This window comes from Spermophilus citellus (assembly GCF_964194105.1).
Source record: "Spermophilus citellus genome assembly, chromosome: 1".
Taxonomy (NCBI): domain Eukaryota; kingdom Metazoa; phylum Chordata; class Mammalia; order Rodentia; family Sciuridae; genus Spermophilus; species Spermophilus citellus.
The window spans coordinates 114577755-114594406 of record NC_138182.1 but is presented as its reverse complement, the minus strand read 5'-3'; the positions used below and the strand labels follow the sequence as shown (position 1 = coordinate 114594406).

General features: G+C 58.1%; 1 protein-coding gene across 1 annotated transcript in view; it reads left to right on the top strand.

The window, feature by feature from the left end:
* Nucleotides 1-1917: 1917 nt before the first annotated feature.
* The window catches only part of WNT3A (Wnt family member 3A), a gene marked incomplete at both ends in the record, with an annotated part of 40443 nt that continues 25708 nt past the window's right edge, over nucleotides 1918-16652 (top strand). The window contains one exon of the mRNA XM_081295951.1: nucleotides 1918-1988. Within this exon, the coding sequence (XP_081152077.1) occupies nucleotides 1918-1988 (71 nt within the window). The remainder of the gene's footprint in view (nucleotides 1989-16652) is intronic.

The window sequence follows — 16652 nt, the reverse complement described above, 5'->3', positions numbered from 1 at the left end:
CGGAGAGCCAGCTCCCCTCCCTGCCTCATTCTGGAATTCTTCCCTGTGAGGGTGGGGGGCATGCAGTGACTCAGAGGAGGGGGGTGGATGGGCCGGGCATGCTTAGACTGAACTGGATCTCAACAGCGGTATGGAGGAAAAGGAACTTTTGTTAAGAGATAGCCCTCACTTTGAATTCAGGAAGGGGCTCTTGATGGTCACCAAGTGACCCCTGGGGCCAAAATCCGTAGGACCATGGCATTTTCAAACCCACTGGCTCCCATGCAGGTAGGAAACCAAGGTAGAGAACGGGGGGAGTGGCACCCTGTGAGGTGAGACCTGCCTTGGTTCTCCATCCTGTGCTAAATCTAGAGGGACTACCAAGCCCACTCCTGCCCTGAGAACCAATCATGTGCCAGGCCACGACCTTCTGGGGACCCCCATACAACATTCTGCAAGCAACACAGTGAGGAAAGGCTCAAGGCCCAGGGTTCTGGGGAGCAACCACAGCACTAAGGAGCCAGAAACTGTCCTCTCTGGCTGCGGTTCTGCCCTTGATGGCAAACCCTTGAGCCTCTCTCAGTTCAAAATGCTGATAAGAATTCTGCCAAGTTGAGTCACAACGTTGCTATGATGAGGACCAGTGCTGGTAGAGAGGCCCCGCTTAACCGTCATGCTTTCAGGTGCCCCAGGGGAAGCTGAGGACACATCAAGACTTGGATTTTCCCCTTCCCAAATCACCAAACTCCCCAGGCCCTTCCTGGGCTACTCTGAGCACGCAAACAAACTTGGCACTGAGGAGCAGTCGGGTCTGTGTGTGACCTAGGGCACTTCATGTTCCCTTTCCATCAGCAAAACTACCTAAATTGTCAAGAAGTCCATCTGCTGGAGAGGTTACAGCCCTGAGCAGGCAGGATGGTCCCAGGGAGCAAAGGGCTGTACCTTACCCCACTCTATCCCAGAGGCTGCTCTGTGGGAGAAAGTGGAAGCGTCAACCGCTGACCCCCAAACAGAGCCCAACTTCCTAAGGGTGACCTGCAGATGCTGGGCTGATCCTTGGTCACCCAGCAACCCCCCAACTCCCGTGGTCACTGCTCAGGGGATGAGGCTGCAGTCACAGCTGCTAGGCTCAAGCCAAGGGATCCGCCCCTGACAAACATTTCCCTAGGCAAGGTGGTGGTTGAGGGAGCAGCCCGACCACTGTGAAGGCAAGGGTGAGGCAGAGTAGGAACGAATAGGGGACTGTGTGTCCCACCGTAAGCAAAAGGTGCGCCTGGCTGGAAACCCAGGAAGCAGCCCAGGAATCCCGAGGGGCGCGGTACAGGTGCTCCCTGGGGGCGCCTAGGGACTACACCGTACCGGATCCCGGCGGGAGCAGCTTTGGTCCTCGAAGCCAGCTTACATACACTCCAATACCCCACGTCCACCTGGATACCCCAGCACTCTCCACTCCTGCGTGCAACTGCACACCCTTAGCACCCCTAGTGCCCGCGCACATCTGAACACCTTGTGCTACTCATTCGGACACTCCTGCACCCCGCATACACCCTCAGCACCCCAGTACCCCAAGCGCTCCCACTCACCCCAGCACCCCACGCACCTACGGCCGCAGGAGGGGCCAGCACCACAAGGCTCTAACTCCTAGGGCCCCGCCCGCCCCCTGCCTGCCCCGCCCCAGCCCCAGCCCCGGCGGGCGCCCCCTGCGGCGCTGCCCCGCCCCCGCCGCCCCGGGCCTCGGCCCGCCGCCCGGCCGCCTGCCCACCTGGCGCAGCGCCGCCCTCGGAGCCCGCGCACCGGTGCACACCCGTGCACCCCGCGCACCCCGCGACCACAGGAGCGCCGAGTGCCGCCGCAGCTTCTCCTGCTCCCCGGGCCCGGCCCGCCCCGGCGCCCGCGCTCTCGGGGCGGACTCCTGGCCCTCAGGTCCTCAGCCTGGCAATGGCTCCTCTCGGATACTTCTTAGTGCTCTGCAGCCTGGAGCAGGCGCTGGGCAGCTACCCGATCTGGTGGTGAGTGAGCTCCTCGCGTTCTCCCCGGCCCGGGTGCCGCCCCAGAGCAGCCGTCCCTTCGGGCATGGCCCCTGAAGACGCTCCGCGCGCGGAGCGGGTTGTCTTCCTCGTCTCCACTGGGACCTGTTCAGGCAGCGGGTAGCGAGGTTCTGGAGGCAATTACCGCCCCATCTGGGTAGAGGGAACGGAGAAGGTTCCAGCTGTCCCCAGCATCGGCGTCGGGCATCGGACAGAGGTGGAAAGAGGGTCAGTTTAGATAGCACTAGCCTAGGCGAGGGGCGAGGGAAGAGGGCAAGCGGGAAGCAGCGCTTCTCCAGAGACTCTTTTAGGGTCTCTCTCTCTCTCTTTCTCTCTCTCTCTCTCTCTCTCTCTCTCTCTCTCTCTCTCTCTCACACACACACACACACACACACACACACACACACACACTTTAAAACAAAGTCAGAGAGACAAGACTGAACAGCTCGGAGCCGTGTAGTTACGTAAAGACAGCCCGGACCCGGCGGGGAGTGGCGCGGAGCGGGCGGCGTGCGCACTGGAGCCAGCTCTGAGCCTTGCGCGCCGCCCGGCCGTTGCAGATGTGGGGGTCCCCAGGGACACTCTCTGTGAGCCCGCTGCCCGCTGCCTGCATCTGCCTAGCAAGGAAGGGCTGCTGGAGAGAGGGATAAAGCAATGGATTTGAGAGCGAGGGGGAGGCTCCAGGACTCACATCGGAGAGGAGCGTGCTGTCTGATCCATTCCACACAAGGCACGCTACTTGCGAGACCCTCCTCAACTTGGGGGTGGAAGTACAGATAAACCAAAAGCAAGGTCTGCGTTCTCCTGTCTCCAGTCTCCGCTGCACCTACCCTGAAGGGAGGGAGAATAAGGGAGACCCTTCCCCACGGGTAATTCCTCAGAGCACCCCACCATCGTGCAAGGGTCATCCCAGCTCCGACGAGGGGACGCTTGCAGATGCCCAGATGTGAGGAACACAAGTGGGAGGAATGCGGGCGCCAAGGGGCTGGGAAGCGCCGCTGATGGGGACCTAGTTGGACAGAAGCCTCCCCGCAAACATGCACACCCTCCCCTCCCACCCAGGAACAACTCTCCGACGGCTTGCCTAGAATTATAATAATTACACCGAAGGGAAGCGGGGAGACCGAGCGAGCCGAAGTACATCTAATCCGATAATAATTTTTCTCTTCGAGATGGTTCAAGAGAGGAGCCAGGGAGCCTGAGGTGGGGACGCGGGGCCAGGCGCAGCAGTGCGGGGAGGGTGGGTGGGCAGCTAGGGTTGCTGAAGCCCCGCGGGCTGCCCGCTCCTGCGCCAGGCTGCAGGGCAGCGGACACGAGATCCGCTTCAGACATCCCCGCATGCCCCGCGTCCCCGCGTCGCGGCGTGGCACCTGAGGCGCTGGGTGGCCTCCCCGGGCGCCGGCTGAGGCGGCGCGCGCCCCTGGGCGCAGGGACACTGACGCGCGTCCCGACGGCTGTGGGGAGCCAGGGGCAGCGCGTCCAGGAGAGCCCCGCGGGCTGCCCGCTCCTGCGCCAGGCTTCTAATTAGAACCCGCCGCCGCCGCATTCCTGCGCGCAAGAGGAAGCGCTTCGCCCCCGCGCTCCTCCCTTGGAGATGGGCTTCGTCGCCAGCCTCTGGGCTGCCCTGCGACCTGGAATCCTTGCCCCGGCCGTCCTGGGGGTCCCTAGCCTTGCCCACCTACCCCAATACAGATTCATAACCCTTCTCACCTGGGCTGTATGAATTCCATCCCAGATGGACTCTCAGATACACTCAGTCGCACCCTGGCATTCTTCAGGTGAGCCAGGAGGGATGCAGCCTTCCCCACCCCCCATCAAGAGACTTGGGCAGCCCTTTTGCCCCAGGAGGCGGGGGGGTGGCATGGAAGTCCGTCCCCTATGATACGGGTGGGAGGGAGGGCCACCGGCCCACACTCCCACTTTGTTCTCAGTGGGATTCTCACACTTAGCAATTCTGCTTCCTGAGAAGAGGTTCCCCGCCCCCCTTGTGGAGGGTGACAAGATAGAGTCCTCCTCCTGCCTCCTTATCCATCCCCGCCCCACCCGCAGCTGGGCAAGAGCACACAGATAGGAGGGCTCCAAAAGTCAGTGCCTCAGTGACTTGGCCAGCCACAGTGCAGTGTCAGTGCCTCAGTGACCACAGCCAGGCGGGTGCAGCCAGGTGCAGCTGCTTCAGGAAGCTTCTTTTTCATCTGCACCCTCTACCTGCCCAAACTTCCAGTGCTTGGTCTTTCCTGCTCCCACTCTGGGCCAGGCGGATCATTTCCCAGGGAGGGGAAGGGCCATCTTGGCCATTGTTGGGGGCGCTGGTGGTGAGCAAGCAGAGAAGGTGCTTAGGGGGCTTTCTTTATGACTTCTCACCTTCACCCTCAGCCTCCCTGATTGGCTGTTTAGTTTCACCTTCCCTCCCTAAAACAAAGCAGCTAGCCCCACCGCTCTCCTCCCTGCCCCAGCACCACACATAGAATGTGCATGACTGGGACCTCCTCACCTGGATAAGCCCAGCCAGGAAGCAGCTCACATCAGGAGCGATTAGGCTTTGAAGCTGGTGTGACTCTTGGAGGAGGGGAGCAGGGAGGTGTCACTGCAGCCATTGCTGTAGGCAGCCCTGTGGGAATGTGAAAGGGCTGCCCACCCCCAGACCTGCTCAGTGGGGCTGTGCCTTCAACCCTTCATGTGGTGCTCTGGGGTCCCAAGGCAGAGTAGGAGTGAGCCCAGAGAAACTAGCCATCCTAAGCAAGACTAGAGCAGTCCAGAGCTGGGTGGAACTCCAAGAAGGTCCATCCTGGGATCTTGAAGTGGCAGAAGGGAGCCAGGTGAACGGACCAGACCAAGGCATGGCCCTACAGGAACACACACTGCAGGGAGGTATGTCTCTTGCTCCCTCCACTCGCCTATTCAGTTCTCTTTACATGGAAGTATAATTCATCAGAAGAGCCCACATATCAGCGGTCAGGTGAGGTGGCTAAGAGGACATGGAGGACAGTATCCATAGGTACCGATTGATCTGAGATGTACTGTGAGCTCCTCCTCCTTCCCATGTCTGGGATGATGGCATCTCATCATGTCCTCAGCAGGCCCCTGGAGGCCAGCCTCTCCTCCCCAACCTCAGCAGCTACTGGTCCTCTTCCAAGTTCCTGTGCTTCCCTCACTAGGCTGCACTCCTGCCCAGCCACCTCTGACCTCCCTTCACAGTTCTCACCCACTGTCCTTCCCTTGGGCCCTATGCCCTTACTGTCACTTGGATTTCCCATCTGATTTGGCCACTGCCCACTGCCTGCAGAGCAGGGTTAGCCCATGCCCTGGCCCCTCTCTCCCAGCAGGGCCTCTCTCTTGCTGCTTGGTCCCTCTGTGCCTGCTGGACATGAGCTCCTAAGCACAGAGGCCATACTATAGAGCAGTATGAGGCCAGTGTCCAGCCTTCTCCCTGCTCCTTGGTGGCTCAGATTTAGACAACTCCCCCTCTGAGGGACTCCCTGGTGCCCTCAGAGCCTGATGCCCATATCACAGTGACAGTAACACTTCATGAGTGTAGGACCATACCTGAATCCCTCTGCTCAGTGTCAGCCCTCTGTGGCCTCTTGCCTCCTCTTTGACCCCAACCCCCACATGCTGGCCCCACCAACACAGATGACCTGGGGTGGAGCACTCAGCCCTTCCTCCCAGCCTAGCTCCACCTGGAGGTACATGGTCATCATGGTCATCAGTGCTTGTGGGGACCAAGCATCCCAGTGGAATCAGGGTTGGTGATGGAGAGTGTACAGAGAGTGGTTGGGACCCTAGGGAGGGGTGGGATAGAGAGAAGTTTCCAGATGAGATTCACAAGCTTGTGTGATGAGAGGCACGTGGCCAGCAGTGCAGAGCAGATGAGGAGATCAAGAGGCCAGCTGGGCAGGTACTGGTGACAACAGGGACACAGGGAAGGCTGAGCAAGGTGTCTGGCCACCCCCCCCCCCCACTGCAGAGCTGGCCTGCTCCTTTGAGCCTGCCCAGGAGGATAGCCTCCCCCACCCCATCTCTCTGTCTTTGGGGCCCCTTTCTGCACCTCTAGCTGGCCAGATCAGTACTTAGCATACAGAACTTAAAAAGCGAGAGAAACCAACATGCTAGATGAATCCTAGGCCTGTGCTGGGAATCTCAGGGAACTGTGGTGAGGATTTCTTTCTGGAACCGACAAAAATCAAACTTTTTACAAGGGGCACAATCAGAAATGGCTTCAGGAGGAGAATCTGTGGCCAGAATCATTGTGGCACACAGGACCAGGACCAGAACCCACACACTAGTTCATGGCAAGCCCCTTCCTGAGAGCACAGAGCTCCTGCCTCAGCTCACTTGTCCCACCTGGGCTGCGGTGCCTGGGAGCCTGCCTAGGGCTGCATCTCCCAGCCTGCTGCTCTCTTTCTTCAGACCTTGTGCCTTTTTACCCTGTTCAAATGATGCTTATTTGCATAAATAAACCTTCTAGCCCCTTTGTAATCAGCCGGATGGATGAGGTGATGGATGGGTAGTACAGTCACATTGAATGCAATCTCAGGGGACCGCCAATGGCCTGGTGGACACTTCTTCCAGAGTCTCTTGGACAAACCTCCAGCCTAGGCAGATGGAAAATTCCAGCCCCCTGGCAGCTCTGCCTCCCTTCTCATGGTGTGACTCAGGAAGGAGGAAGCAGAGCTCAGATTTGTTACCTGTATCCAGAAAACATGGCCGGCACTTCTCAAGGTATGGTTCGCCCACCAGAGCCTGTCTGTGCACAGCTGGTCAGTTGTTAGGAAGAAATAGAAACAGAAATTGGAAGAAGAGTTCCCGGTGCTGTCGCAGCTGTGTCACGTGCTGCAGTGTTCCATGCCCTTTACCAGAGTGACTGATGTCTGCAGGGCACCTCCACACCTGCTGGCCTGTCTGGACCACCTCCAGAAGGGAGGGTCTTCCACACACACTGCTGCCCCTGCCCCTGTCCTTGGAGGTTTACATTTGCCCCTGTTGAGAGAAGTTAAAGGGCTGGGGACAACACTGCTGAGAGGTTTTAGAAAAAGACTGGCTTGGCATCTCTGAAAGCCACTGCGTGGCTCCAGGAGAGGAGCTGGGAACTAAGGGTGCAGGTGGTGGACAAGAAGGCTGGTTTGGGCTCAGAGTGGGGAAAGGCTGCCTTGGGTTGATGCGAGATGGCGATCTGCAGAACCAGATGCTGAGGACAGGAAGCAGGGAGCCGGGAGCCGGCCGTAGACACAGCGGCGATCCTATGACACCACTGGGGACAAAACCACATGCTACAGCCACTACCACAGTCCTCCCAGTAGATGCACGACCCTTAAATCCACAGCCAGAGGACAGGTGTTGAGGACGCTGGCCTGAGGAGCAGGACTGAGGCATGGACTTGCCACATGCCCTGACGCCTGCCCACACGGGATGTGTCCCTCCCTTGAGAATGACCCATCACCTGCACCACTGGGGCTGGATATGGGTGCGGGGTGCCCAGTGAGCAGGAGGCACTGTTCTCCTCTCCTCTGGTCCTACCTTTCCCCTCTGCCACTATCAGGAAGGTCATGTTGAATGAAGAACAGGTGGACAGATGGGCAAAGGGTCTTTCCTGTGGAAAACAGACACTGCACTTGAGTTTGGGCAGACAGGAGGACACAATTTAATGTTTTCACCACCTGCCCGTCCCACTGGTTGATGAGATCCCAGCCCTGAGGCTCAGGGGCCCGGCCTCTGCCTGTGCCTCGGTCTCCCTCCCAGGTTCCCCAGGTGACACCCTGGAGGTGTCTCACACATTGGAGCTTCCACATTCCTTCCCCAGCAAAACGTGCTGCCGCCGCCCAGGGAGGCTGGCAAACGCATGGCCGCCGGCACGGGAGCCTCCCCGCCTGCTGGGACTCGTCAAGGTATGTGTCAGTAATCCGGAGGCCCGGTGGGGCAGGACTAGGCGCTGACTGTGAGGGCCCCAGGCAGGGCTGTGCAGCCTGGGGAGGGAGGCAGTGGCCCCGACCCCACGGGACTGGGAACCCCCCAGCTCAGAAAGTCTCTGGCCACTAAGAAGTGCCTCCCATGGATGAAAAGAGTCCAGGTGGCTCCCAGGCAGCCCCTGCTGGCGAGGACAGACTACTTGGGTCATCCATCCACTGAGAGGGTGAACAGCCCCATACTTGGGGTCATAGATCTGAGGATGGAGATCTTATCCTGCCCATGCAAAGGCCCTGAGGTCAGAAGACCCTTCAAAACAGGACCAGTGCTCTGGAGGCCTTCATACACGCAGCCCAGCCAGGCCCTCTGCAGCAGAGACCACCCCCGACACGAATTCTCCTTGTCGCTCAGGGTTGGGCAGAGCCACTGTATCCTCCCTGCCTAGATCAAACTCTGTGCCAGTGAAGAATCAGACAGGAGAGGTGCCTCCTACCCCAGATGCCGATGTGGGAGAAGTTGGGTGAGGGTCAGAGGCACCAGGAAGGCACCAGCAGGGCCAGGGCACACAGCTCTCCTACTAGGGGTGACCCCTGAAGAGCTGTCTTGGGATGGGTCCATCCCCAGTAAGGTCAGAGGAGCAATGCAGACCTGGGAGTGGACACAAGTCCAGCCCCTCCTCAGCCTCTCTCCTGGAGCCTTGGGTAGGTCAAGACCCGATCACCTTGTCTGACAGAGAGGAAAGGTGAGGCTCAGGCCGGGCAAGGCTGTCACAGTGAGCCAGCGAATGCTGGGGCCCAGCGCAATACCACTGGCCTCAGCCCCACTGCCGAGCCCTTCTCCCTGCCAGCAGCCTACATGAAGAATGACTGGCAGGTCCCCTGCTTGTACCTGGACCCCCTCCCTGGGACATGCAAGCACAGAGTTATGTCCTTGGTGCACAGGTGCTCCGACCTTGCCAAATTGTACTACAAAAAGAAACCTGAAAGCCTGCCAGCCCCGGGAGGACTTGCTGGGGAGCAGCAGCGACTCTGGAGCAGGACCCCCTGGGATACCAGAACCCCACATCCACAGGGTATGAGGAGGCCTGCAAGTCCAGCATCACAGGGCCTGCCCTGAGCTAAGTGCCACCAGAGACGGGACACATGAACACTAAGACACACTTGAGACCCAACAGAAGCTGGAGGCCCTCAGCCCAGAGAGGCCAGCACTGGCCCAGGCTGGGCTGGCCTGCTGCCCGTCTTGAAGTCCTGGGCTGGCCTCCTTCCTCCAGCATGTCACAGCCAGCATCTCTGCTGTACCCCTGGCCAGGTGCCCGGCCTTTCAACAGGAGCGAGGGGAGGAGGGAAAACCATTAGTGCTGGCGGATGGCGGGCGTGGCTCGTGTGGCTGTGTCCACAGCTGAAGCTGTGAGCGAGGCACAGGGTCTGCTTTCCAGCACAGCATTCTGCAAGCTCAGAGTTGAAGGCAATGGTCTCCCCTTAAAAACCAGTAGGACCGAAAAACAAAAAGCCACCAGCGTGAGAGAGTGAGGCAGGACACACGTCCCACGCAGGCTTCTCCAGTCATGCTCATTTCACTCTCAGACGTGCTTCCTACGGAAGGAGAGGCCCATTCTGCTTTCCAAGGCCTCCTGTCATTGTTGAACAACGTCTTCCTCCTTGATAGTGACCATTGGGTGGCCTCCACTCGCCGATGCTCAGGCCATGACCCACTTGCCTAAGCCTGGCCATTGGCCCTTTCTGGCCGGGGCATGGTCTCTGAAGGCTGTGATTCCAGATGAAGGCACAGTGGTGTGTTCCACATGGACACCAAGTTTGGGGGTCTGGGGGACATCGCCTTGTCACAGTGGGACAGTTAAGAGCCTTGCTGCTTGGCCAGGGGGCAGCTGAGCAGGGACTGTGCACACCTTCTGAGACTTGGTTGGCTGTGAGAGGGGAACTGGAGTGAATTCCTCACAGGGTGAATCACCGAGGCCAGGTGCAGGGAAATGGGTGCAGCGAGGGCGGGCCAGCCTCTCGGCTTCTCCCCCTGGGCTGGGCAGGGCCCTCCAGTCTCTGCTATTGCCACTATCCCCGAGGCAGGGATGGACCTCCCTGTGACCTGGATGGACAGACAGGCGGGATGCAGGGTGTGAGTGGAAGTTACTGATTACAGGGTCCGACTCCCAGTGCTCACCTGGGCAGGCTGAGGGTGTGATCTGAGCCCAGACTCCATGGTCCTTCAAGTGAGTGACCTTGAATAAAGGCCTCCTCTCGGTCTGGACGCTGGTCTTCGTCCTCTGAAGCCCCTTTGTGAGAGGGTAGTGAGAAGCCTGCAGGAACCTGGTGGGAGTTGGGTGGGCACCTGAGGCTCCAGGCAGGGGTGGGTCCATGCTGGAGGGGTGAGACCTCTAGCTTGGCTGCTGGCCTGTAGATGTCTCTTGGGACCGACTGCCAGACTCAGGGTCCACTGGCTGTGTCCCTGCCCACACCTGGCAGCTTTGCGTCCTGTGCCAGCCTACTCTGGGGTGTCCCCACTGTTTGTGTATCAATGGTACACCTGGCTATCTGTAGCATCCTTGTGTCCTCCAGAAGGCAAGTTGAAGGTCTAGACATCCGGACCCTCCCAGTTGCTTCTATGGAGATGGGCTGGAGGGAAGCAGGAGGGCAGATGGCAGGGACCTTGGGATCCCTGTGAACTTATACTCAGGGCTGTGGAGGGCAAACACATTTTGCATTTGGACTCAAGTCTTTGAAAATTCTGGTCTGCCCACCAGCCTTTGACATCTTGGAACATCTGAGCCACAAGTAGCCTCAGAATCCAGCTTGTCTTAAACCAGCAGCTCTGCTGTCTTGGGACCACCTGAGAGGACCCTGCTCTAACCCAGGGACCTCCCAGTTCAGCTGAGGTGCCAAGAGTCTCAAAGGACAGGCCAGAGTAGACCAGCCCTGGGGGAGCAAGACCTGACAAGGGGCCACCACCCTTGTCCCCTCAGGGACTATCCTAATATGCAAATGGAGCAGGGCAGGAGGTGGGCATCCTGTGACATCCTATGTCCTTAGCCTGTGGTGGCTGGATGTGGGGGCTATTGAGCCATGCCATTGAGATCAGACTCATCGTAAATGTTACTTTGCATGGACCGGGCTTAGTACATTTTAGGGTCACCATAGGGTATTGGGAAGGGAGGACCTTGGGTCCAACATGCTGGAAACCCTGTTTTGCCATCCCAACCTAACAGCATGCACAGGCTCCTGGAGGCTCTCCAGTTGTCCTGCAGGTTGTGTGTTGGAGGGAGCCATACACGGGAGAGAGGGCATCATCCATGAGCTCCGTCTTGTGGTCACATGGGAGATGGGAAGGGGGAGACAGCTGGGGACAGTCACAAGTGGCAGGAGCAGTGGGGGTTGGAGGAACCAATTTAGCACAGCAAGAGTCCCTGTGCAAAGCAGGGCACTGTGGCACAGGCGTGGCGGAAGGTGGATCCTCCGGGCGGCTTGTATCCCCAGAGCTTGAGGCATTGGGCTCGGGAAGTTGTGTCACTCCTCAACACGTTTCTTTTCCCCTTTGGACCCACGAGCTTAGAGGGTGCTGGGACTCAGGGAAGGTGGGAAGTCCAGTATGAGCGGGAGAAGGGAGGTGGTAAACCTTAGGCTCCTACTGCTGTAAGACAGGGGCTCCTGGGGCTCACAGGCCTGTCTGCATCCGAAGCTCAGGGTCTCGGGAAGCCAAAACCAAGGAGTCTGTTTGGCTTAGGAAAAGCCTGTCTCTACCCTCGTCCTCGTGGTCAAGGAGCAGTTGCTAGCTGTAGGATCTACTCTCCCAGTCCTGGAAGGCTGTGGCCCAGGGTCCCTCTCAGCTCTTAGTTGTCATTTTATGTATCTGGAGTGTGGCCCCTTTCTCAGGGGCAGCAATTGCAAGGTGCATCCCAGGCTCCAGAGAAGACTCAGAGTGCTCAGGGTGGCCACAGTAACTCGGATTACCCGACATTGATTTTCATCTGCAAAATACCACTGGGGCATCCTCTGCACAGTTCTGGGTCCCGGGATGGGGAAGTTGGGGTCCTGCCAGATTCTGAGCTTGCAGAGGTTTGGGGATGAGGACAAGGCAGGTGCCATCCACTATCCAGGCCAGGTCCTCTGGGTGCAGAGCAGACAGCTGAGAGGAGCAGCAGGAGAGCTGAGGTGGAGAAGAGCCCTGGGAGGAGGTCTGTGTCCCCAGATCTCACATCACATCTCTATTAAGGCTCAGGGCAGCCTCTGGGTGCCAGGCCACTGAGCAGGACCTCTCCGGCCTCCCAAGACAGACTGGAAAACAACATCTCATTTTCACCTGCCACTAGTTGCAGGAGGGTCTTGCCTTCCGTCCTAAATGAGGGTGGCTATGGCCACACTGTCACAGGGAGAAGGCAGGCACTCTCATCTCAGGCAACAGTTGATGTGGAGAACACAAATGCCATCAGTTCTCTAAAATTGTGAAGGAACTCAGCCACGTGTTGGGTGAGCTGAGGGTCACGGGCCGGGGACCAGGAGCCTGTTGTCCACACGTCTGATTCCTCCTTCTTTACCTGTGCTCCACTCGTCCCTTCTGGGCCAGCACTTGAGGAGGACATATCCAGCACCCAGTCCAGGGGTTGCATGAGTAGCAGGTGCTCTTGATGTTGTTCACTAAGGACTGATGAGTAGCTGGGTCAGGAACTTGAATTTGACAACCCTCAGCCATCAAATGCTTGGACTTGGTTCCTTGAAACTGTTCCCTCTCCACCTGCTCCCTCCTTAATACTTGGGCACCTCAACCCACAAATGCAGACTCCCATGTCTGTGTGACCGGCCCAAGAGCCCAGGTGAGTTTGATGTCATATTTTGTGCATCCTGAGAAACTGTTCTGAGAGTGGCTGGGAGACACGAGCACTCTGTGCCATCCCTTTTCAGCTTGTGAAGTCCTCTGCCACTCAGCGCCACCATCCTAGCCACAGCTCCCTAAAGAGACCCGTCCAGGCCTTCCCCTCTCCTGGCCCTTGTCCCAGGCCAGAGCCTCCATGTCCTCCCAGAGGGTGCCACAGGTGGTGGCTTTGCAGCTATTGATTCATTAGGGGCACCTGTGTTCTCCCTGGACTAGAAGTTTGTGTCCTGGGGATTCTGGGGAAGGGAGGGACAGTGTGCACAGTGTGTACTTCTGTATGATGTTTCATAGGACAAATATCTTGTGTAGGGTTGTTAAGGCCCAGTTGAGCCCCCTTGGGCCTTATGCCTCTCCCTCATCAATGAGAGCCCTCCTAGCTGCTGCCCCCACACCGGGATGCTGCAGTGCTGGGGCCTTCTTGGGCCCAGCTCTCTAGGAAAGAGAAAGGGTCTGGGAACCCTAACTCAAAGGGCCCTGGGGTTCAGAGAAGACAGGAGAGGCCTCCCCTCCAACCTCCCCAAGTCCATGAGGACAAGCAGAGGGACCCAGTGAGAATTGGTGGGGGCCAGAGCAGCTGCTGGCACCCTGGTTGGGGAAGGTGGCAAGCTGGGGCCTGCCAGGGCAGTGGGGGGAGCAGAGGAGCTGACTCAGCACCCGGAAGAGCTGGCGCTGGGAGAGCCTGGGGAGCCCCCTCTGCCTCCCAGCAGCACCCCACCCTACCCCGTCCTGACCGCCCGGCAAGGTGGGAAAGGTGCTGAGACTGCAGGCCCTGTCCTGTCTGCAGAAGCTGCAGGGTCCAGGGCTGGGCATTCATCAGCTCACTTCCCCCATCCACATCAGCAGCCCCAGAGTAAGATGCGGCCTCTAGCATCCAGCCGAGGAAGCCACCTGTCCTTCAGAAATGGTCACAGCCCCAGGATCAGTTCCTATTTTGAAGACAGCTAGAGAGACGAGTCCTCGATTTTTCTGTCTAAACAGATTCCTTTATTTTCCACTTGTTCTTCGTCTCCGAGTCAACAAAACATCCAACAACAGTTTCCTTCTTGTGGATGGATGGACAGATGGACAGACAGGTGTAGCTCACCCCTTCCCTGGTGGCTGTGAGTAACCAAAGAGAAGAACAGGTTCTGTGGGCCTCAGGACTGGGCCATTTCTGAGAAGCTCTCAGATGGAGCCACAACCTACAAACCTCTCCCCACAACTTTCTGTCAGGGAGATCGTTGAACATCCAGAAGAGATGCAGAGCCTGAACCCCAAACACCACGGGTCCACACCCCACGTTCCACGCTGCCTGGAGTGCTCTGGACCTGCCATCCTCTCTGGCCCATCCTTCCCTCTTCATGCTTTTGTGTACAAGCCAACCCCTGTTGCCCTCCACCACTCGGGCATGCATGTCGCTAACTAGCACCTCCTGTGTGCCGGTGACATCACGTGTACAATGTCACCCCATAGAAGGGGTGGAAGTGAAGCACCCTGGTCCTGGTGGAGGAGAAGCCCACGAGGGTAACTAGCCCATCCCCAATTAGACAGAAGGCTCCCAGTCCTGAGTGGCCAGTCCCCCAGCTCACCACACTCACTTGCCCCTGAGGCACCTCAGCTGGGGCTGGGGCTCCTGACTCCCACCATGCTCAACCCCCACAGAGGGCTCCCTCCTCACCCCCTTCTCATTCAGGAGGCCTGGCTGGAAGTGAGAAGGGCCAGTCAGAGGGAGACCAGATGTCTCCTCCAGTCTGTGCCTGCCCATGTGCTGGACACCCACGAGACCCCCCAGCTACTTGGTCCTCAGAGACCCCTCTCCCTGAAACCTCCACTCATGGCTGAGGGTGTCATCCCAACACCTCGGGCTGCCTATGAGGGCGGACCCCAAAAGGAGAAGGCACAGCTGAATTCAGAGCCCCAGCGACACGTGCAGGAGGGGACCCAAGAGGGAGCCGGGGAGGAAACCTCAGCAGTCATCAGAGTGGGGGACGTAGAAACCAGGATGGAGAGGGTTGGACAACAGGTGATGGAGGTGTGAGTGCTTTGAAGGGAAGCATGACTGAGGGGAGATTCTTCTTAGTTTTTACAGCTAGGAGTATCTTGGAACAGGGTGGGTGCCAGTGGACAGCTGGACCAGAGAGAGGGCTGAGGCATGGAGGGAGTGGCTAGAGCTTTTCATGACTCATTGCTGCAGGAGGTAAGCAGGTGCCCAGTGGGCAGGCCTGATGTGGGTACATCTGGGGGCCTCTGGTTTTCAGTGTGGTCAGCCAAGAGTATAGGGGAGCATGAGGTACGGCCACACCCTTCTCCCTGGTTCAGTCCCTCCCCTCTCTGGGCTCTGGGGCACCTGGCCTGCCCCTCCTCTGTCCCACTCTTGAGGGCAGGGACCACTGATCCTGGCCCCATTCCAGTTTCTCAGCCCTTGAGCCAGGGCCCAGGCAGAAGGCTGACCTTCTGCTAGGCATAATGGTGCGTGCCTGTGATCCCAGCTGTAACCCAGCTGGGGGTGGAGGGTTGCAAGTTAGAGGTCAGCCTGGCAACTTAGCATGACCCTGCTTCGATATAAAAATTCATGGAAAGGGCTGGTGCAGGAGGCAGCTCAGCAATACAGCTTGCCTAGCATACAGGAGGCCTTAGGTTCAAAGAGAAAGAAAAAGGAAAGCTGTCCTTCTGTCCTGCCAAGTGCCACTCAGACTACACCCGGAGCACCCATGTGGTTTGTGCAGCACTAGCATGGACACTAGGGGGTCTCCGTGGTCTGTACCCAGAGAGGAAAATGTGAGCCATTCTCATCCCATGTGGGGCAGGTGTACCCTGAGCTGGATCTAAGAGAGAAGCACAGGACCTTGGATGGGAAAGACCATGTGACTCTGAGACCAGAGGTGGCCCCCCAGGTGCTCCAGGGCCAGTCCTCCCAGTAGCACTACAGGGAGGGACATGTGGGGAAACTTGGCAGGTGTCACCTGCCCGCAGACCCCACAATAGTGGGGTGAAGAGCAAGTGTGACCCACAATGTCCTGCACACAGGGGACCCGTGACACCATGAGTGGGGTTTGGAGGCAACAGAGGGGGTGATGGCGGGCAAAAGGCAGTTGGACCCACTGGAGTCTCTTTCTGTTCTTCCCACCCCACCCTTCTCCAAAAGGACTTGGCAAATCTTTCTTTTAGATTGAGGTGCAGTTTTATAGAGCTGGTCCCGCATCTGAGGCTCTGCATCTGCAGGGTTAACTGAGGATTGAAATATTTGGGAGAAAATTGCATGTGTCCTGAACCCTGGGGTCCTATTCCCTGAATGATACACTTTAGCAGCCATGCTACATTGTGTCGGGTAATCTAGAGATGGTTTAAAGCTTTAGGGGACAATGTGCCATTTTATGCAAGGGACTTGAGTAACTGCAGATCTTGGTATCCATGGGAGATCTAGGAGCCAGTCCCCACCCTGTGGATACTGAGGGGTGCTGTGTCTTGAACACATCTTATTGAGGGTGCATGTCTTGTATCTTTGGGGTAAATAGCCAAATATGGGCAGGAATGGGTTTCATGTGATTCTTGCCCCGATCACACCCCTACTCCAGAAGCTGAGCTTCTCCTCCTGGGCCCTAAGGTGCCCCTATTTAGGAAGCCCCTGTGCAAACCTGGGGCCACCTGCTCTGGGGTCCATCCCAAGGCCCTTTAGTAGCCAGCAATTCTAGTCTCTGCATTCTCCAAAGGCTTTGGGGTCCTCCACCAGTGTCCTAATGCACCCAGGATCTCTGCATTCCCAAGGGTGGGGGTGGGGGCCCTTCTTTTGCCTCCCACATCCATCAGTTTGCTCAGTGCTGTCTCAGATACACGGATGGGCAGGGCCCTGGCTTTTCCTTAATATCAAGTTCCCTTCAAAGCAGAAGT